This window comes from Ostrinia nubilalis, chromosome 10, assembly GCF_963855985.1.
Source record: "Ostrinia nubilalis chromosome 10, ilOstNubi1.1, whole genome shotgun sequence".
NCBI classification, from domain to species: Eukaryota; Metazoa; Arthropoda; class Insecta; order Lepidoptera; family Crambidae; genus Ostrinia; species Ostrinia nubilalis.
This window is the reverse complement of record NC_087097.1, coordinates 3,658,869-3,682,320: the sequence shown is the minus strand read 5'-3', so window position 1 is coordinate 3,682,320 and position 23,452 is coordinate 3,658,869. Positions and strand designations below refer to the sequence as shown.

At 39.0% G+C, this 23,452-nt stretch overlaps 1 protein-coding gene across 1 annotated transcript; it reads left to right on the top strand.

Moving 5' to 3' along the window:
• Nucleotides 1-351: 351 nt before the first annotated feature.
• LOC135075404 (WAS/WASL-interacting protein family member 1-like) lies at nucleotides 352-23,452 on the top strand. The gene is made up of 7 exons (XM_063969848.1): nucleotides 352-1,138; nucleotides 2,636-2,991; nucleotides 13,394-13,547; nucleotides 13,984-14,200; nucleotides 17,271-17,377; nucleotides 18,592-18,731; nucleotides 20,591-23,452. The coding sequence occupies exons 1-7, from the start codon at nucleotides 802-804 to the stop codon at nucleotides 20,777-20,779; spliced, it is 1,500 nt and encodes a 499-aa protein (XP_063825918.1). The 5' UTR covers nucleotides 352-801; the 3' UTR covers nucleotides 20,780-23,452.

Below are 23,452 nucleotides of genomic sequence, written 5' to 3'. Positions count from 1 at the left end.
GAGACTGACCAAATGCATGAATTATGAGGAAGTGCTATCATGATAATTTTGTTTAATTAAGGTGAACGTTGTGTCCGTCCATGGTTTAATTTTTATGTTAATTAATGTTAGATTTCATAATAAATATAACCATTTGAAATCATTTTTGTTCTCATTCAAATATTTGAAACTTGAAACTTACAAATGATTCGATTTCTTTCAATGTTGAGAAAAAACACCATCCCTCTTATTAGTCGACAGTTGAATGTTCTCGAACCTCTCAAATTTGCGAAAAACTACTATTAGTTGTGAGATTTTTTGATATGGCAATATATTTTTTATCTGTTATTTTTGACAGCTGATGGTCAGCCATATTTGTAAAATTTTGACGAATTTCGTCGAGTGAACTCGTTCGAGTAATTTTGTTGTGGAATTCTTTCCGAAGCTTTGCATTTATCAAAGCTATAATTTTCTTCTACCGAAATCTATTCTAGTTACATGTTACTATATTATTTTAAACTTAGGCTGACTTGGGAATGAGGTGTCTTCGATGAAAACAATTTCTAGTGCCTACGTATTTCCTACAATGATTAATCTTTTAGGGCAAGGTTCCTCGTTATTTTATGTAAATTAGTATGGATGGGAGTGACGTATCGAACAGTGTGTGTTGTCATCACGTGCTAGTGTGATCGCGGAGGCTTGCTGTGAGGGGTCGTGTGTCGTGATCGCTGTTCGCATAGAGAAGTCATTGGCATCGCTGCCTTCAATATCAGTTGTTTGTGACTGATGGGCATTTAGTGCAAGCGTGTGAGGTTTGTCGCAATGGCACCGAAGCCCCCGCCGCCGCCTGGTCCGCCTCCTCCGCCCGGGCCGCCTCCGCCGCCTATATTCGGGGGTTCGTCCAAAGGAGGCTCCTCTGACGACAGAAGTGCCTTGTTGAGTTCCATTAGACAGGGTGCGAGGTTGAAAAAGACTGTTACAGTGGACAAAAGTGGACCATACATACCTGGGAAGGTTTCAAATGTGGAAACTAAAAGTAGTGGCCCGGTTGGAAATGGAGTTCGGAGTGGAGCCATGCAAAATGGTGGTGGGGCTCTCCCACTCGGAGGCCTGTTTGCTGGGGGCATGCCAAAACTGAGGTCTACTGGGAAACTGGGTGGTAAGCTGTGCTCTCTGCTTTCTATTCTTTTCACTATTATCAGTAAATGTTATAGATCAAAATAATGTAGCAAAAATTAATCTCCCTTTTAAGTTAAAAGTTACATGAGAAATTCCTTGTAATACTCATCATTAGTTCATCAATAATGGTGGGAATGTATGCAAAGATTACTGTTGATCTGAGAAAGTTGAAGAATTTTATGATGTTTTTTTGGAGACAAATATTTACAAGTGTACACAGTATTCAAGTTCTTGTAATTTCTAGTTATAAAATAAATTTTATAACTTGTTTTGAGTATGGTTATTCATTAATGTAATCTAAGAATGTTGTTTATGTTATCATCATTATATTGTACTGTGTGATATGATAATGATGATAACATTTGCCTACTTGATTACAAGTTGTCCATTACAACTAGATTTACCTCTGGAAATTTTGTTTATTTATGATCATGATGAATCCCCTGCATTGAAAGAATAACCTGGGCAATACCTAATTTAAGCCATTCAATCATTGTATTTCAATTAAATTAATGATTTTCCAAATTAAAAAGTGCCCCTAATTAGTATGAAGGTTTTACAACAATACCTACTTATTGGTATAGTTTATTTAAATTTATAGTCTTTTTCACGTAAGATGATCCGTATGACACTTGAAGGTTATCCATATTACGCATACTACATATGCAGAATATTTTTGAAAAAATATTTGTATTTTATTAGCAATATAATAAAAATAAATTAACTACTTGTCTTGAAATATATAGTAAAATCTGAGTCTATTGATTATACTTTAATTAAATACGATGTAAAAATATTTTTTATTTAATGTACGCAATGTGTGAAACGGAATAGATTTAGTGCTGGGGTATTTCTTGTATGATAAAATCGATTATTTCGGCGGTTCATTAATCGATTGCAGTGAATACTCAGTTATTAAAAACATCACAAAAATCAACTATATTTTTCGATTATTGACTTTAATAAACGCATTGAAAATAAATTAATAGTTTTTAATTTAAAGAAACAGAACCAGTACTTTTTAGGAATCGTTTTTTTGAACACGAACCATGAAATTTGAATATTATCAATAAAAAAATGTTACAATAATATTTGTAATTAAAAAAAACATGTTTTTTGTTAAATAACACCTACACAAAATATTTCTCTGAAAGTAGGTTTTACTAACTCTTCGAAAAAAATCGATAGATAAATCGCTATGGTTTAGTTATGTGACATCTCTAAATCTTTCAAACTCGAAACGTCATACGGATCATCTTAGGTGAAAAAGACTATAGGAACACAAGAATCACTATTTTATGTCAAGTATACAGTTTTTATTTTTAGATAATTTAATTAAAACTAGACCCCAACTGATTACAATAAATTCAAAAAGATTAGGTACATATTTCTCAACAATAACAACAAAGGCCACTGGCCCACTACTTTATCATAAAACCTGTACCTGAGTCAAACATCCCATCATGTCACATTTTAGGATCAACACAAAATGGTCAAGCGAAGATGGATGCGCCGCGGTTTCCACCGCCGCAGCAGCCAACGAAGTCATCCCCAGAGAGGAGTAGGCCGGCGATGCCCGCGCCGCCTGGAAGCGTCGGGGCGCTAACCGCGGCGCTTTCCGAAGCCCTAGCTGGACGGGAGCGAGGAGAATCCGCTAGGGATCACCACAGAGAGTCGCCTAGAGAGTCGCCCAGAGAGCCAGTTAGAGAGATCCATAGAGAGCCGCCGAGGGAGCCCCCGCCGGCACGGCCCGTCGTCAGGCGGCAGCCCAGCGATATCAGAGTGAGGGGACCACCTCCTCAACCCCCTGTGCAGAAACCCGCGATGCCATTGGTGAGTGTAATTTTTTTGCTTTTGCATGATATATTATTATGCGCCCTCAGTGCAGTGGCGAAAAAACGCAAGTTCATCGCCATAAACCAAAGAAGAAGAAGAAGAGTTAAAGAAGATTATCAAGAAGATTATCACGTAGGTAGACAATACATAGTACCTATAGCAGGCAACTTTTCGAGTGATTTATGTATTTACCTACATCAATAAATACCGTTTGGTAGGTGGTGCCTAATTGCCTGTGCAACGTCGACCGATAAAGATCGAAGCGATTTCTTATTAGGCAATTAATGTTATCAAGAATATCAAGCCTCGATAAAACAATTACGTCTCTATCACGCTAGGAATGTTTATTATTATTCTCACTCTGACACCTGACACAAAAAATATGAATTGACCATCAGCTGTATTTACAATGGCACTATATCCGCCACTGTTGGGATCGGATTGCTAGCCCTTAGTGCGTTGGGATAAGAGTGTTGGATGTGCAAATGAATTCAACCGAGCGTGGCGCCGATCCATCTACTGCGTACACAATAGAGATGAAACGGATATCCGGTAACTATCCGGTTGGCCGGATATCCGGCCATATATTACTATCCGGCCGGATACCGGATAGTAACTCACTATCCGGCCGGATACCGGATATTAAAAAACTACGACAATTTCCTATTAATAAAATTAAATACATTAATCTTTGAAGTAAACATCAATAAAATGGCTTATAAATAATGACGGCTTTTATTTAAAGTCCAAAAAGTTACAAAAAGCCATATTAAGGCCTTTAAAAAAACTAATTTCGTTTTCTGGGCTATTCACTCTAATGACGAATACATAAATAGTAAATATGTATCTGTTAAGTCGAAATACATAAAATAAAATAGGCGATCTTTTGTTCACTGATGGTCTGATGCACAGATCTGTGGTCTGATGTCATGATGCAAGTGAACTCAACACGTGAACACTCACGATGGCAACCGAAATCGCCCAAATTGATCTGCCCCCTAGACAAGTGGCAAAATCTGACATTTTATTCGGACTGATTCGATTTTAGGAAAGTGTGACTAGTCTAGTCTACTAATTAGCACAGAATAATAATAGGTACTACGTACAGAAGGTTTACTTCGCGAAGGTATTTAAAAAATGTATGCTCAATGTCAATAACAATATGGTGTAATTTAGCCTGTCACAAGAGTCAAGCACCATTTTGTTGACAAACGTCAGTGATCGGCACTGCGCCGAAGTCATAGGGCTGACTTCGGTAAAATGATGTGACGTGAGGTGCCAAACTGCGGAAAATGGCGGAGGAAATACATGATTTAGCATGAATTATCATGAATAATATTAACTACTTATTTACCTCTCAGTGTCTTGAGGCAACTTAAAAAAGTACATTCTGAGTTTTTATTATTATTTAAGCAGTTAAATACTGCACAGTATTTAGTACACCATTTTCTTTATTTTCCTTTCATCATACACAAGAATACGCGTGCGTGAGTCAATGTTCGCTCGTATGTGAGGCCTTGTTGAATAGTATCCTGTAGGTAGGCCATCGTGCGTGTTTTGTTTTCGATGTAAACTCGCGGAGATGAACAGGCCTGCTATTAGACCCACTGATCGCGTTCGAAGCACTTGTGCGGCGCTAAACTCGTCACGACATGCAACGAGACAATGGGCCAACTATCCGGCCGCCGGATATCCGGCTATCCGGCCTAGCAGCTGGCCGGATATCCGGTATCCGGTGTCCGGCCAAACAACTATCCGTTTCATCTCTAGTACACAAGAACAGGTGGACCGAAGTCGATGTATCTGTGCTATATGACAATCTTCTATCAACTGACCCTGGTCATTAATTAACTAACTTAATTAGGCCAACGGCAACAAGAGCAAATCAATTACGTTTATTCTGTTCTTTAATTGATATCACAGTGTGTGACAGACGGACCGTGATTTTACTATCTGAGAACTCACTGCCTGTGGATTTTTGCTTCCTTTAGGATCATACCTATGCTAGGAGGAATATTTGAAGGGATTTTTCGAAGCTATTGCTAAAGGAGTGAAGTAAAAGTAAAAAGTTTTTGGAGACAATATTGGTACGAACAAAGACGCGGGCGTTCGCTAGTAATCAATATAACCGGCATAGTGTGTACTCTCCAGTAATAATTTTCTTGTTTTTGTACCATTATAGCTGTGTTAACATTACGCTGTACTTGATTGCAAATTCCCGTTGCTATCATCAAATTACTTGGTTCAGTAACTGTGCTATGCATTACGATTGCGTACCTCGGACCTCGGTCACATTCTGATAGTCTAACTAAGCATTTATAAATAACCATTGACACAATACTTCCGTAAAAATAAAAGATGACTCCCACGAACAGTGGTAAAAGGTAAAAATATCCTTAGAGGGGATAAACGTCCACGTGCGCCTTCGCGGTATCTCCGTGGGTGGATATGGGCCGTTTTGGTATCTTTTTATTTAGATTAACCTTGCCCGATGTGTTGACTGAGAATAACTTAAACAAACTCCCATCGGTGCAGTGGATATCGCTTATTTCAACAGATGCACTCGTTCGTAGTTGGTAAGCTGGGCAACGTGTTGCGAAAGCTGGTGGGTGGATGAGACCCGAATTTTATTGCCGTGTTATTCGGAAAAATACTGTAGGCTGATGTTGCGTCGGAATGGCAACATCGTTTTGTAAATGTACATTACCGAGTAATCACGCCTTTCAATTGGAAATCTCACATTCTTATGCAGTGCTATATTTTTGGCGAATTAAAAGGATGACTCATTTTTACGCTCTAAATATCAGACCCTGGTCAGAGAAATCAAATATAAAGGTAATATTGATTCTGGTCCTGTTGTTCCGATTACAAAGTGTGCTACAATCGGGAAATGCCTGATATCAGCCACTTATTAATTTATCTATTGTGTTAAAATGTTTTATCATTAGCTTTATCTACGACTTCAAATGTAGAACTAAATTACACCTTCAAATCTAAAAAAAATGAGTTTCTTTGTTCAAGAATACTCGTACACCTACGTATTTTCAGTTATATGTGGTTTCTTACTAAGTTATAACTATCACATACTTATAATGAACTGCATAGATTGGAACGAATTGGTGATCAGCCGCAGCAAATATATGTACATATTTAAAAGTTCCTATTCTTAATTTTCTTTTTATCAAATCATTTCATGTACTTGTCGATATCTGCTATCCATTGCCATGTCAAGTGTTTATCTGATAGTATTATCCGCTGGTCTGTAGCGAGAATCACTATCAGTTAATAATTGTTTTGGGTGTATTTTTTGCGATCTATTTTGTTGCATTTTCGTTATTGTAACAATGGACGACGAGGAAATACAGTTTAGAAGATATTATTTTAGGGTGAGTTGCGTTTCACTGTTATTTTACATTTAAACTCAGTTCTTCTCATGTGACCATAATAATAATATAAATTATTGATCTACATTATCACTTGCAAGTTAAGTGTTCTCCCGCACCACCAAAAGATGGCGTTGTCTGTACACGAAATCGCGAATAAGAAATCGTTACGCCCGTATCATGAGATCTTTCACCGAAATTATATAAACTTATGGGAATCAATAGGGTGCAAATGGTGCAGTATAGCATTGTTTGGTTTGAAGCAAAACTGAAGATTTTCTGTTAGGTATATTTAGTGTTATCTCTTATCTAACGAACTAAATGAGTCATTGCGCTATCTCACACTTTTCACACTAAACATTGTCTGTAATATATCCAATGATACATCTATTCAACAGTCTTGTAGAATACAATACAACATTTTGCAAAGATTGGTTTGACTATTATTATCATTTCTGACTTGTTATGCGTGCAGATATCAATGCATTCAGCTGATGTTGCCATATATCGTATTATTTTATTGCGGATACAACGAATTTGCATTGTGCGACTGACAATGTATTATATTTACCTACGGTTGGGTTTACCGCCGCGTAACCCACAGGATATCACGGGAATTGACGCACGCACGACGTATTGTCCTCGAGGCATTATTAATCTTCTATGAATAATAGTTTCTATTCTTTACTTATTCTCATTAATTATTATACGTGATTCATTTATCAAGGAGGAAACCATAAATTATTAGCCGTTTACTAAGTAAGAACTAACCTGGAAAGTTGGGTACCTATTAAAATATTTTTGCACTGAAAGGAGGTATTTAGACTTACAAAAGGTCTATTATACAGGGTGTTAGGTAAATGGGTATATGAGCCGACACTAGCCCTTGTTAACATGGTCCCTTGTTAATATAATTAAAATGAAGATATCAATTTTCTGACTTCTCCATATCATTTATATGACCATGTTAACATGGGCTAGTGTCGGCTCATATACCCATTTACCTAACACCCTGTATAAAACCTTTGGAAATGTGAAAGTATAGATTTGTATAATCTCTATCTAGCTTGACAGCTAAATAAAACAATCAAGCAAAAAACTATACTATTAACCGACTAAACGTAAGTTAATCCAGTCTCAGTAAATATCGTAGGCCAACCTTGTGCAGCCTAGAGCTACATATTGGCTGTAATAGCAGATGGTACAAAACTCTTTGGCAGCCGGTTGGTTTTGGCACGCGCCGCGTCATTAGCACTTTGATTACTTTACAGGACGTGCTCGTTTGACCCCATTTTACTGTGTAGCAGTCAGATATCATCAACCAGACAGATATCAGCAATTCAGCATAGAATTGGGCAAAAACATTGTTTTTATCTAAATATACCTGCCAATGGGCTACTACGTTATGTGAGTAAAGTTACAGTTACCATTTGGGCTATATTAAATGTGTATAGTAAGTTAAATAACAGTTAACATCTATCGAGGCTGGGGGTAATGTTTGTAACCAAAAAAGAAGACTTTTTTTAGTTTGTTTAAGTTTGAAACAGAAATGAAAGTACACACTTACCTACTATAGCATACTTTTTATCAGTGATAACTTCGAACAGCTAAATGCATTTATTTAGTTTTTATTTACAAATAATGTTTGCCTTTCGTTAAAGGACATTTCCTTTATATCTTAAGTTATTACTTTTAACTGCTAAACATACTATTAAATGAACCACTGACAAAGTAACGACAACATGAGAATTAAGGGGCGTAGATGATTAAGAAAATTTTGTTTTTCTTTCGAATGATATTCTAGCATTTCGAATTTACGATGAATGAGCCACTATGTAGGAGTAAAAATCCCCTTACAAAGTAACGGAATGTTTACTTTCAAAAATGAAAGTGTTATTGAAGTTACATTGTAACGAAAAGTTCACCCAAGATTCCGGAAATAAAATTAAAGATATATTGAAAGCAGACTTCGAATCCAAAAATTGTATCGCTAATTTTTTTAAACGGTGTCTGTACTTCTGTAGACATTAATTTTCGATATTGATTCGATAATGTCTGTCTGTATTAGACTATTATCGATCGATTTAGAAAGAAAGACAAATATTTATTTGGTTCAAAACTTAACCAAAATGGTTATTTAGGTCCTATTTTCCTTTAGGGACGTACAAAAGTCAAATCTACCTAAAAACACCTGCTATACCTATTGGCTATCGTGGATTACATACAGGAAGCTAAATACATACAAAGTTGGTTGGTTTATTTGATTCACCAACAGCTGGTTGTTATCACTGTTACTGCTAGCTCTATTTATAGATTTTCACCTGGCACACCGATTCGGAGTGTAATTATTCAAAATTTAGTTTTATTCACGTTCTAATCGGTCGATATATATCGCGCGTGTCTATCGAATAGATAATGATAAAAAAGCAAAAAAATGCGTATAAATCCTCAGGTGATAAAACACAATCATGTTGTTTTCAGGGGATCAAAACAATACTATTTATTCATTGATCATTGAGTGACGTACTTTTATACTTCTTTGGTACCCACTAGTCAGTAGATAGAGGATATGAAAGAAAAGCACTGATTTTCAAAATAGGTATGTATTTTGAAAATCAGTGCTACTGGGTTGCTGAGGACATACTCCTGCGTTCACTTTGCCTTAAGAAAAACACTCTTGGATGTCCTTTAGACACATGGCATTGCTCTTATGACCTTCATATTAAGAGTCATTGCAGATATCTATCTTTTGGTCAAACGTATAAAGGTCATAGCAGACTTATCAACTCGGAAAGGGATCAACACCGTATCGCCTTTCGCGAGCTGTTATCGCCTTTAGCGCGCCGTCAACCGCGAGGTGAGGTGTTTACTTTACGTTTCAGATAAGTGTGCACTTGTGCAGTATGGAGTTTCATACAAATAATACTGACCGCCTCGAGTTGATACGGTTACGATCCCTTCCCGGGTTGATAAGTGTGCTACGTCCTTAATGCCCAATGATCTGATAGTACGCGGCTTGCATAGTACGCTATAATGTTAGTCACCATGTCTACGTTCTTCGTGATTACATCAAGTCGTTCGCGGTTTCTATTGTAAATTGAAGTTCGAACTTGGCGGGCAATAGATTAGTCATGGCGTCTTGCTTTGAATGTCAATGATTTAGTGAATCATCTTGGAGACACTTGTTTTACTTGACATCAGGGTTGCCACGAAAAGCTTCGAATAAACTTGGGAATCTTACAACTCTGAGAGAATTTCTTTTCACATTATTTTTGAATACTGTACCTAATTTAAGTTTTTGAAAACTGTTAACCTAAATTAATTTTTTATACACAACGAGGAAGCTGCATCTCAGTCATCTCACATGATGGAAAGTAATTAGATCAGGCCGAACAAGGTCAAGCCTAATCTTGGTTTGTCATAAAATTACAATTTGATAGGATAGATAGGGATGTACCTTCGGTCCTGTGGCGTCTGTTATAGACAGACAAAGACATACATTATTATTAACGTTTTAGACATTACTTAAGGTCTTAGAAGTTGTCAACCCTATTGATCAATCAGAAGATTGAATTGCCGCATGGATTATGGGACAATAGAGCAGTTAGTGTTTAATTGCTTCTAGCATTGAGTAATGGTTATCGAATAACCATGATGTGGTTGTGAAATCACTATAACAGTTAAATATTCATAAGCAGTGGCAGCACCTCAAGGTAAAGGGAAAACGAAGGCTGCAGTTGTGATTGTATGTAAAATGCGTTCATGAAGATTTAGGACAGGCTAGACTGCTGGGCATAGGATGAGTAAACATTTTGTTTTAACGCATTAAATACACGATAGATCAACGGGACTATTCCCACCTCTCGTTCGCAACTCCTGTGTAGCCAGGATCTACAGCTTGACCGCCACAAAAACCCAACCAATTAAGGTCAAGTTTGTCCCGGGGGAAAGTTAAACTGTCATTGGACCCGCAACGAAATTAATCAGAAGAACATAGGAGGAGTTCGAAAATACACGATAGGTCAGACTGCTAGGCATTGTATGAGGACTTTTAGGGCGTTAGATACAGCTCCGGTTTGCATCGATCCTTCTATTTAAAACATGAACAAGTCTGCGAATATCTGAGCGCTGTTCGATCGTGGATTTCTAGATTGGCTGCCCATATTAGGCTTTAAGCCAGTTGAATTTAATGAATGAATGAAATGAATAGGCCTGAGTGTAGGTAAATGTCTAGAGGCCCCAGATTTTTTTTAGATGAAAAGGGCCCCCCTTAATTTTTGATGACTTTTTATTTTGTAAATAGAAGAGCACACAATAAGTTTTGATACAGGGCTCATCCAACCCTACGCGTTATTGTTTTAAGTTTAAAGTTAGTTAGTAAACGTTTAAAGTTACGTGCTTTTATCACTTTCGTGTAGGCAGATGTCTCGAGAGAGTACCAGAGGCCTTGATATTATAATTTCGTTCCAACGATTATGGCGGATTAAAAGCTTATAAAACAGCGAGACATGATGTCATTAACGAACTATAAATCTGGTTTGCCTTGTCGCTTTGTTCCTAGGTTTGATAAACTGACAAGTAATGTTTTGAATTTTTTGTATTATCGGACGATAGCGTTATAATTATTTTTAATTGGTAATTTATCTTGATTAGGTTACTTCTTACTAGCTTTACCATCTTGCTAGTCAAATTCTTTAAAGTGAACTAACACTGGGCAAGAAAAGGAAAACCTTTAATATGTAGTTATTAATACATAATGTTTTAATTAGTTTGCAAGTGGGGATTTAAGGATACTAATTAGTTTTCCTCTAAGTATGATACCTAAGATCAGTCTTTGAAAGTTGTCATTACAATTAAATTAAACAAATAAATGTTTTTCTATACTATTCTATTTTTTTTAAATTGAAAGAACAGGCTATAAATGTAAAATCACATCTATTTACTTATGTTTATAATTTGGTTTGGTTGACTCTGAAATAACTGGGTTAGGAGGGCTACTCACCTTCCGCTTGTGGATGCAGTAAGAGTAAGGGTCATTTGACTGACTCATAAGATGATGATTATAATATAATGCAGTAGGCTCACTTTTTTAATAGAGCTGACTTATTTTTGTGGCATTACCTTATAGTATAGACTGTAGTAGGGGCCTTAAATTATGATTAATAATTAGAGTTAAGTGAGTGTATTAATTAAGTTTATGGTAAACTAGAAACAGTGACAAGAAAGTTCCAAGTTTCGAGCATAGCTTTCGATGAATTATGTAGCCGATGCATACTTAATTAGTCTTATAGCATCGATTTCACCATATACAGAGAAAATATTAGCTGTATAACTTACTTAAATAATTTTACATTTTACCCCATAAAGTATTGTAGAAGGTAGCTTCTTTTTGTGGTTTATTGTCTTTTGTCAATCACTTAGCGTTTGCTGGAAATTGAAAATTTCGACTTGTTGTGATTTAATTACTTTTTGCCATAATTTTACATTTGTTAAATAAATATCACGAACATACTGAACTTACCTGTATTGACGATGTATGACTATGAGTCAATATTGTCACTGGCCTTACGCAAATGTATTAGAATAAGTGAATCATCGGAAACCACACTTTGTTTCCTTGTAATAAGGGACAATTACGCACTTAATTGTTTATATCGGCACTCCCTTCCTGATGACCGCTTGACTCATGCGGTATCGCTGCCTTTAATATTCATTGATTGTTTATTTGTTTACGTTTTTTCTTTTATATTAAAAGTGAAATGTTACCGAGTAGTTTAATTTAACAAGAAAATACAACAAAGGACATGGGCGTACCCAGGTTTGAGGGCAGCTCCCCGCCTATTTGACCTAAAACAGGGGTGGCCAACCGGTCGATGTAGATCAAGTCTATTAGTCCAGTCGATCGTGGTTAGGCCAGAAGCTGAGTACGCCCATGACAAAACATGTGCCTAAGCAGATTTTTTTCTAAACCATCTCAAAGTTAAAGCTAGTCTCTCATGTTTAATTCATTTATGTGTGTTCTATTGATAGAATGAGAAACAAGAACTATATAAAATAATGCAACTAATAGAATATGATAAGCAGCCAATTACTTTAATTAATGTCCATTGTAATGACAAAATATCCAAATATAATAAGTTATTATTTGTCCTTATTCAATGCGGTTTATATGCAAATATGTACATAATTATTTGCAATGTCTATCATACTTCTTATGTATAAATTGTTTATTTTGAGCTCCTTTGAATTTCCTTATTTGCTTACAAGTTATTTGTTTCCTTCTTGTATAAATATTATCTTAACCCGATTAATGAAATAATATTAATTAACTAAGAATTTGTATGATTTTCTTCGTTACGTTTGTTTTTGCAATTTACATGTTATTAAAAGCTTAAATAAAGGAATGGTTGAAAGAAAAACAAGATAACTTTTACTTCCTTGATAATAGGAGTCAAAGTCAGAAAAACAAACAGCGAGCAAAAGCCGGGGGAAATTAAAGTGTAGGTTTTGATTTGGTTTGATGTTTTAACTTTCACACAAAGCTGCTCAACCTTTTGAAGAGTCGGGCCAAACGGTGGATTCAGTCGTTAACGACGGGCCACTTACATTTCCTATTTCAGTTAATCTCAGGACAAGCGCAATAAAGCAGGATACTTACCTAGCCGTGTAGCATGTAATGTATCAGATACTGTATCAAGTGAGTACATAGGCACGAGCCCGCTGCGAGCTGCTCGCGCGTGGTTCGAAGGGAGATCGTAGCGGCCCGCCGAGTGGCGGTATCACTGCGAGCACAAAGGCGGCTCGCAGTAGGATTCAGGAGCTCGCAGCCAGATGACCGTGGACGAGCCATACTCACTTGAAGGTTGGTTACGTTACATGCTACATGGCAGGTGAGTACCCTGCCTTGAAACTACAATTATTAAGATCAAACCATACTTGCGCGGGCCACTTAAAATTTTTTCGCGGGCCTGAGGTTGAGCACTGCTGTTTTAACATGTCCCCGTTTCTTGTTACAGAGCTCATCAGACTCTGTTCTGACGACGGGTTCAATCTCCGACCGGATCAATAACTTGCAGCAGCAGACAGCGGAACAAGCGCTGCCGACACATGTCGCGACTACCCTACAGCGGAACAAAAGCGCGCTGCATCCCGCGGGACAGGGCTCGCTGGGTAACTATCGTTGGTCTATTCCACTTTGATCACATGGCTTTGATCACCCAGGTGATCAAAGTGGACTCCAAGCAACAATTTGGTGTCCTTTGATCACTCATGGATAAGATGACCTGGGTGATCAAAGTGGACTTCAGTTAAATTATTATTTTAGTTTCTTTTGATCACGTATAAATAAATAATCCTCTGAATAGTTACATGTTCAATTTGTTTGTTGCGGTTTTTTGAAAATAATAATCAGTTACTAAACAGATTATGGAAGTATTGGAAGTACAACACTAAAAATATTTGTGGCAATCTATGGGGCCTTTGTGATTGTGTAGCAATGTCTTTTAGTGGAAACGATCACATTCATAAACAATATGACCCCTTTCCTTCGGGACGCAAACCACAAGCGCTCTTCTCAGCTATACTAAGACCAAACATGTCCTTACAGGCGGCAGCATGACCTCGCTATCATCAGCGCCGCCCACGCCCGCCCCAGCCGCCTCATTATCCACATCGGACCTATCGGAGCGCCCTCGGGTGTCCCACGGCAAGCCGCACGTGGCGCCCAAGCCGCCCGCCCCAGACGCGCGCCCTTCGCCGCCGCCCAAGAAACTTATTATCAACGGCAAGGGCGCGGCCAGGACGCAAAGTATGAGAATGCCTAGGTGAGTTTAGATGTCACTGGATGAGTTGTTACTTGGTGAAGAGACCTATTAGAGTGCCCTCGGGTGAGCCACGGCACGCCGCACGTGGCACCCCCAGTGCCCATCAGCCCAAAACTCCGCTAAAAGAGTGACTGGAAGTCACTGGATGAGTTGTTACTTGGTGAAGAGACCTATTAGAGTGCCCTCGGGTGTCCCACGGCAAGCCGCACGTGGCGCCCAAGCCGCCCGCCCCAGACGCGCGCCCTTCGCCGCCGCCCAAGAAACTTATCATCAATGGGAAGGGCGCGGCTAGGACGCAAAGTATGAGAATGCCTAGGTGAGTTTAGATGTCACTGGATGAGTTGTTTCTTGATAAAGAGACTTATTAGAGCGCCCTTGAGTGAACCACGACAAGTGGCCCGCCCATCACTGTTCCCCAAGAAACTTATCATCAACGGCAAGGGTGCGGCGCAAAGGCAGAGCATGAGAGTGCCTAGGTGAGTTTAGATGTCACTGGATCAGTTGTTACTTGGTGAAGAGACCTATTAGAGTGCCCTCGGGTGAGCCACGGCAAGCCGCACGTGGCGCCCAAGCCGCCCGCCCCAGAAACTTATCATCAATGGGAAGGGCGCGGCTAGGACGCAAAGTATGAGAGTGCCTAGGTGAGTTTAGATGTCACTGGATCAGTAGTTACTTGGTGAAGAGACCTATTAGAGCGCCCTCGAGTGAACCACGACAAGTCGCCCGCCCCTCACTGTTCCCCAAGAAACTTATCATCAACGGCAAGGGCGCGGCGCAAAGGCAGAGCATGAGAATGCCTAGGTGAGTTTAGATGTCACTGAATGAGTTGTTACTCGATAAAGAGACCTATTAGAGTGCTCTCGAGTGAACCACGACAAGTCGCCCGCCCCTCACTGTTCCCCAAGAAACTTATCATCAACGGCAAGAGCGCGGCGCAAAGGCAGAGCATGAGAGTGCCTAGGTGAGTTTATATGTCACTGGATGAGTTGTTACTTGGTGAAGAGACCTATTAGAGTGCCCTCGGGTGAGCCACGGCAAGCCGCACGTGGCGCCCAAGCCGCCCGCCCCAGACGCGCGCCCTTCGCCGCCGCCCAAGAAACTGATCATCAATGGGAAGGGCGCGGCTAGGACGCAAAGTATGAGAATGCCTAGGTGAGTTTAGATGTCACTGGATCAGTAGTTACTTGGTGAAGAGACTTATTAGAGCGTCCTTGAGTGAACCACGGCAAGCTGCCCGCCTTTCACTGTTCCCCAAGAAACTGATCATCAACGGGAAGGGTGCGGCGCAAAGGCAGAGCATAAGAATGCGTAGGTGAGTTTAGTTTAGATGTCACTGGATCAGTTGTTACTTGATAAAGGGACCTATTAGAGTGCCCTCGGGTGTCCCACGGCAAGCCGCACGTGGCGCCCAAGCCGCCCGCCCAAGAAGCTCATCATCATTTAGATGTCATTGAATAAGTTGTTACTTGATAAAGGGACTTATTAGAGTGCCCTCGAGTGAACCACGACAAGTCGCCCGCCCCTCACTGTTCCCCAAGAAACTTATCATCAACGGCAAGGGCGCGGCGCAAAGGCAGAGCATGAGAGTGCCTAGGTGAGTTTAGATGTCACTGGATCAGTAGTTACTTGGTGAAGAGACCTATTAGAGTGCCCTCGGGTGAGCCACGGCAAGCCGCACGTGGCGCCCAAGCCGCCCGCCCCAGACGCGCGCCCAAGAAACTTATCATCAATGAGAAGGGCGCGGCTAGGACGCAAAGTATGAGAATGCCTAGGTGAGTTTAGATGTCACTGGATCAGTAGTTACTTGGTGAAGAGACCTATTAGAGCGCCCTCGAGTGACACACCGGACCTACGGCACCCTGCGTGACAGATGCGCAGCGGACTTCCTATGCTTCAGTTAAGACCGATTGCCAAAAAGCGGTAATATTAACTGTCACAGCTACACTATACATGTGCACTCCCACGAATGCAAAGCTCAGGTCTCATGAACTGTACAATATTCTCCTAAGGGGGCGTCCATAAATTACGTGAGACAATTTTGGCTATTTTTCAACCCCCACGCCCCCCTTGGTGAGATTTGGTGAGATTTTGCCTGACCCCCTCCCCCACCCCCTAATCTCACGTGATATTAAAAAAATCCAAAAATTTTCTTAATTTCGTCATTTATTCTGCATTTTAGTATTCACACATGCAGACGGAAGCATTGTTAGTTTTATTTGTTTAGAATGTATAGAATAAAATGTCATTATCATCATAGAAAATATAATTTAGTAGTACATAGTCCTGACAAGGAACCCTTATAGTTTCGATATGTCTGTCTGTCCGAGAGCTGTAATTTTGTGGAGGTATGTATATTAATCACGCCGACAAAACGGTAGAATAAAATTTTGAAAATACATTTTTTTAGGGTACATGTAAAGTGGGGATGAATTTTTTTCATCTTCTACACTATCGTGTAGGATATCGTTGGATGACTTGGGGGTTTCAAAGACTATTTTTCGATTTAGGGATCCGTTTGCAAACTATTAAAGTTTAAAGTGCCAATTTTTGTTCGAGCAGGGCGTCCCCCCTCTAAAAACTAGACTGTTGGCTTGAAAAATCTGGAAAAATTCATAATAATACTGCTTTTTATGAACTTTCAAGAAAACTAACGGTTAGGGTAGGTAAGTTAGTTTAAGAGTAATAGTCATTTAACTCATGTATTATAAAATTTCATATCTAATAAAAATTCCTTAGAAGAAAATATTAAAAGCGACTTTAGATAAAGTAATTGCTTGCTTCTGAAATATATTTTGTTAACGACGGACAACTACGGAACCCTACACTGCGCGTGTCACGACACGCACTTACCCAATTTTTTTAACTAAAGATTTAAACCCAGTTTTCTGGCAAACTCTATTTCTCTATTTCTTGCGGAAAAAATTATGTGATATTTCCTGAGACCCCCCCTCTCCCCCACGTGAGATTTAGTGAGGTTTTTGTTGACCCCCTCCCCCCCCTAAAAGTCTCACGTAATTTATGGACGCCCCCTAAACGCCTACCACGTCATAATTTCATATGCTGTTTACAGGTCGCCGCCGGTGTCTCCTCCCTCGCCACAGAGCGGCGGGCGTCCAAATCTGCCGCCCATGCCGTCTAATCCGCCCATTGGCACCAAGAACCCCGCCTCGCATTTTGGTAAGTGGCATTACAAACATAAATGACATAATGGCTGCAACTAAACCTTATTCAACTTTCTCTCGACGATAGCGGAAACATACCGCGTGTTTAGTGGGTTAGACTCCCAGGTAAATAGGCGTCGACACACGATCAGCGTGGTATTTTGACATCGTAAAGGTAGCAGGGAAGCGCTGGACGCAGGCCGCTACCAATCGAACAACATGGAAAGCATTGGGGGAGGCCTATGTTCAGCAGTTGACGTCCTGTGGCTGAAATGATGATGATGATGATGACACGATCAGCGAGTGTAGTTAGGCCATTTTCCCGGGCTCATGATTGGTTTAATTTCAATATTTTCGACTAAATACAAGACGGATGATGCCTGGATACGGGCAACGTAGGACCGGTCGTTCTGTAAATCCTTGAGGGGGGTTTGTCCAGCAGTGAACATTTTAAGACTGACATTTTGTGAACGTCAGAATGGCGGGTGTATGGTCACAGAATTGAATAATATAAATATAAATTTTTAATACCTGAGATGTACCTTGGTGTACCTTTAGTTATTAATTTTGTACCTCCCTAAAACGGGAACAATTACAATTACAAAATGAGCCGCCAACCTGATATCAGGTTGGCGGGTGTATGCTGAAGACAGAAGAAACAGGTAAGTTATGGTTTTCTTATATTTATCATTATTTAGTACCTCAGATGTACCTCACAAATATATTATTATAAACCAAATGCGACGAATAATTACCGAGAAAATCGATACGAAAAATTTGATGTCCACCATTTTTTGATGGCCACCATTTCTTATAACAAGTAGAAAGTTGATACTGACACAGATAATACATACCGTAGTATTTTTTAAGTCTGTTTTTTATGTCACGCACACTTTTGCATTTGCCAATGCCATTAATTTGCTAAAATCAAAAAGTTAGTATTGATAGTAGCGCCCTCCTGTAAATGTCACGGCTCATTTTTCAATCGTAATTGCTCCCATCTTAGGGAAGTACAAAATAAATAACTAAAGGTACACCTCAGGTATTAATTAATCGTATTTATTTTGTTAATTTCTATGATCATACACCCGCCATTCTGACGTTCACGACATTTTGGTACCACTTGACATTTTGCAAATTGGACATTCTGAGATCACTAGACGGTATTTATGACAGATTGTATCTACTTTTGAGCGTTGTTTCATAATACGGACTCGCGTATCTTTACAGGCACGCTGCGAGCACCGCGCGGGCTGCGGCCGCCGGGCGTGTGCCCGCCGCCGCCGCCCACCGCCGCGCCGCCGCCGCCGCCCGCGCGACACGCCTCGCTCGCCGCCCCGCCGCCGCCGCCGCCGCACCACAGGCAGAACGTGAGTACATCCACAGAATAATAATAAGTACTACCAGGCCTGTTCATCTCCGCGAGTTTACATCGAAAACAAAACACGCACGATGGCCCACCTACAGGATACTATTCGACAAGGCCTCACATACGAGCGAACATTGACTCACGCACGCGTATTCTTGTGTATGATGGAAAAAAATAAAGAAAATGGTGTACTAAATACTGTGCAGTATTTAACTGCCTAAATAATAATAAAAACACAGAATGTACTTTTTTAAGTTGCCTGAAGACACTGAGAGGTAAATAAGTAGTTAATATTATTCATGATAATTCATGCTAAATCATGTATTTCCTCCGCCATTTTCCGCAGTTTGGCACCTCACGTCACATCATTTTATAATCCATTCATTTTATAATCCAATCATTTACAATCCGTCATACATTTAATGATTTTTTTTATGCAATCATTAGTGAACTAACTGAACAGACTAGCTAGGCTAACGAGTGACTGATGTTTTTTAGCCGTTTTTTCACAGCACTGGTCTATGTTATTGTTTCAAACTACAACTAGGTATGTCAATTATACTATAGTCTGGTCGCCGAGCACGTAGAATTTTGTCCAATGACCCCTAGCTACCCATCCTTATCGCTCGCGCGTAATTATATTGCTGTCGCGACTGTGCGACGGGCGCCCGCAGTGATTGTGCGACCGCGACAGCAACATAATTACGCGCGAGCGATAACGATAGGTAGCTTGGGGTCATTGGACAAAATTCTACGTGCTCACGGACCAGGCTTTAGCCTAGAGTAAGGGCTATATTTCACCGGGACACCATGGCGGCGCAACCAGTCGCCGCTACCAACAATATGTATACAGCTCTATAGAGAGTTACTCACCTGGTGTCCGTTTGGTTGCGCAACCAATTTGGCGGCGCAACCAACTCGGACGCGTGCGCAGAATGTTACTGGTTGCGCCGCCACGCTGGTCGCGCCACCACTAATTTCTATAGCGCTGTATGGTGTCTCACTCACTCGGCCGCCAGTGACGCGATTTAAAAAAGAAATGTTGGGAGGAAGTTGTAGATTTATTTGAAGACCTGTCTCATTTTGATACTGTCTCAGTGTCGTGTGGCTCTAGTGTACGGTGTCTAGTTTAGTAGCTTACGGACACCACTGTGGCGCAACTGGTTGCGCCGCCATGGTGTCCCGGTGAAATATAGCCCTAGAGTGACTGAGCGAAAAAATTTCCATCGAGTCACACTGGTACTTTTCACAGTTTTCACACACATTATGTACCTTTAATATCAGGATTTAAGAGCTTTCATTATAAAGAAACAAATAACAATGTATAAAATACATTAAAAATCAAATAATTCAATAATCTAAAGCTTACAGTAAGAAAATACAGGATAGCAAGTAAGGGACTGGATGGGTTTTTTAAATTTTTTTTTATTCGTTTGAGTGTGTCTCGTTGGGAACAAGCGATTTTTTGAGCTGCTTCTTTAGCACTGGCCCATGTTATTGTTCCAAGCACTGCTGCAATTATACCCTAACGCATAATTGTAAAAAATAAATGACTTATCATAATACCACAGTGTTCTAAAATATTTTAGGCTGGCCTGAGCTACTGAATTCCAGCATCGCATCTCTTGCAACATAAGCTATAAAGATATAAGCTTTTGCCCGTGGCTGGGTCCCCAAGGTTATCATAATACGCTTATTCCGTTGCGACTAAAATATTTTAGATTCCATTCGATTGAAGTGTATACCAGATACATGTCATTGTTAATTATAAATTTTAAGATCGACGTACGAAGAGACAGCGAAAAAGCTAAAAAACTTCTTAAACTACATACATTCACTTAACCATTTCATCTGCCGCAGAGCATAAACGGCGGCGTGTCCATTGAAGCGGCGCCGGCGCCTCCTGTTCGCGGCTCCTCCATGCGCGGTGACCTCGAAGCGCGCTTCGCGGAGCTATTTCAACCGCCCGCGCGCTTCCCGCCGCCCGGCGCCTTCCTACGAGTCGCCAAAGGATACAGCAGCGCCACCGTCGCCGGTAAGTACGCGTGAACAAATGGGCCCGATTGAAGTTAGTAAAGGGGACTTGGTGAAGGCTACCATATTGGTAACTGGGGGTAGTAAGCTATTTGTTGAAAGGAATAAAGTTAAACTGAAGGAAATTAAGCTACCATACTCGTAAATGAGAATAGACGTGTACTGTAGAAATAAAAAATTGAGGGTAGCTGCGCTACTGACTACCATATTACTGAGGATAGTCGGCTAGTAACTAGTTGGAGGTATAACTGATAGACTACCCCCAGTGGACTACGAGTGAAGTCTTAGGATCTATGATTTACGATCAATCATTTTGCAATATCGTGGATAATAAACTATCCCATTATGGTAGCCCGAGCCTGTGAAAGTCTGTATTTAGTGCCTTATAAAGATGTGATTGTTTGGTTCACTCGAAGCTGCTGCAGAAAGCATGCATATGTTTTGTCCTGCTTTATTTGTATTTAATAAAGGCAAAAGATAGCTTGCTACTCGTCTATTCCGATTAAATTTATACTATTGGTGATTATAAAAATATTTAAGAAAAAGTGCAGTCGAGGAATATCATAATGTGTACCTTGTCAGTACATTTTCCGATTCGGGCATCTGATTATGTGGAAGGCTGCAGAATTAATAGTACAATCCTGATAATTATAATAATTCGACACATTGTCGAGTTGCTATAAGTTAACGAGACTCCACTTTATTCGTTGAACAATTTGATATTGGTGATTAGTAATACATTGAAGTATGTTTTTTGCGATGTGCTTTACTTAGCAAAGTATTTTGACTGATATACGATTTTGATTTACTGGCTAGTAACTAGATATAGCAACATACAGCGTGTAAGGGGCAGATTGGCAAGAACTTAAAATCACATTTCTGGGGTCAAACCTAGTAGAATACCTTCTTGGAAATATCACTATTGGGAGGGATGATAATATTTTTATTATTTGTAAGATCAAGCTTATAAATAAAATCAACTTTTCGAGAAACCTCTAAAATAGCCACATGTAAGTTACTTTGGTATTATTACGGAAAAATTGATTGTTTTCACGACATAATAAAGCTAAAACATGTGGCATCTAACGCAGTTGTGATAAGAGCTATTTTGTAACAACAAAAAATTTGTGCTGTTTTTCATTATAGCAGAAATATACAAAGATATCCAGTTTGTGTCAGTAATTTGTGTTCATGGTTAAAGTTTCTGCCACTCTGTACCTTATACCGGTAACTTGAACTTCAGGAGCAAAACGCACACAGACGTGCTCTGTATAGTCATATATAAAATTAGTATTAGTATATTTTAAGATAGGTACAAGTCATAAGTTGATATTGACATAATAATTTTAGTTTACTCTGTAGAATAAGAGTCATATTAAATATATAAATACCAAAATCTAAATAGAAGTATTTCTATAATAAATTGTTATAAATGTTATTTTTGTTACTGTATTCTGGTGCATGAATGCATGTGCAATGACTGTAGGTATTTAGATCCAAAGTGACCTTACTATTTCTATACTTTGATACAATTTACGAGTATTCTCAAGTAATTTAATTTCCACTTCCTAACTTACACTTATATGTTTGAATGTGTATGTATAATTTTATACTTAGTACATTTTGTAATGTTTGAAGTACAGAAATTATTAGGCGTAACTTTCGTATTCTAGATTGCATTTAAAATTTGTCATTCCAGGAACTTGAATCAAATTAATATTTGGTCAAAACGAGTTATACCTACTTACGGAAATAGAATCAGTGTGTTGGTTTTGGAGGGGGTTTACATACGTTTTGGCTTCTGCATTGATGGGACACGTTTTTAAATCATTCACCTGGAAATTCATCGTCCAAAGTGCAAGTATTTACATTGCATGATGGAAGAGCACTGATTAGTTCATACAAATTTTCATCATTCATACAATATTGGCCAAGCATTTATCTATCACCAAGTCTCATTTTGTTTTTGCCAATAATTCATAATCGGGAACAAATTGGCATTTAAATCAGCCATTTCAAACCAAATTATCACACATTTTATATTTATTATGCAAATTATAGTATATGCATAGATTTTGAACATTTAATGTCTATTTTAATAATGTTGGTATTATTTTGGCATATTTATACATCAGATATAGTGTTATGTTGAGTCATTATTTAATTATATGTATTAGTAGTTTAGTTGTTCTTTCAAAGGCATAGGCGATTATTACTCGTATCTATTTTTGATACTTTTTCTTTTATACTGCTTTGTGTATTATTATTACAAATATAAGATTTATATTTTTCTTTATTTACTTCGACACAATCGATACGCGTAGTAGTTGCCTAGTATTGCACGAGTAGGAATGTTATAGATGTTTAAAAAGGTTATGTAGATGGAAATTGTTGTTGTGATCTTTATAAATATTAGTGAGGTGCCATTTACTGCAAACTTATGTACTTTATCGTATCTGTGACGGCTTATATAATTCACTTTGTTTCATTCTATGTTTTAGTAACATGATTTCACTGAAATACTTAACTACATAAATTAAAAAAGACAAAATATATAATTTTTCAAAGTAGTTGAGTAGTTCAGTGAAATGATCTACGCTTTTAAAAGCAACCGGTATTGTGATAGTGATGTCTACGATGCTTAATATTTATATTATTTTTTAATAATAAAAGATTAATTATAAAGTT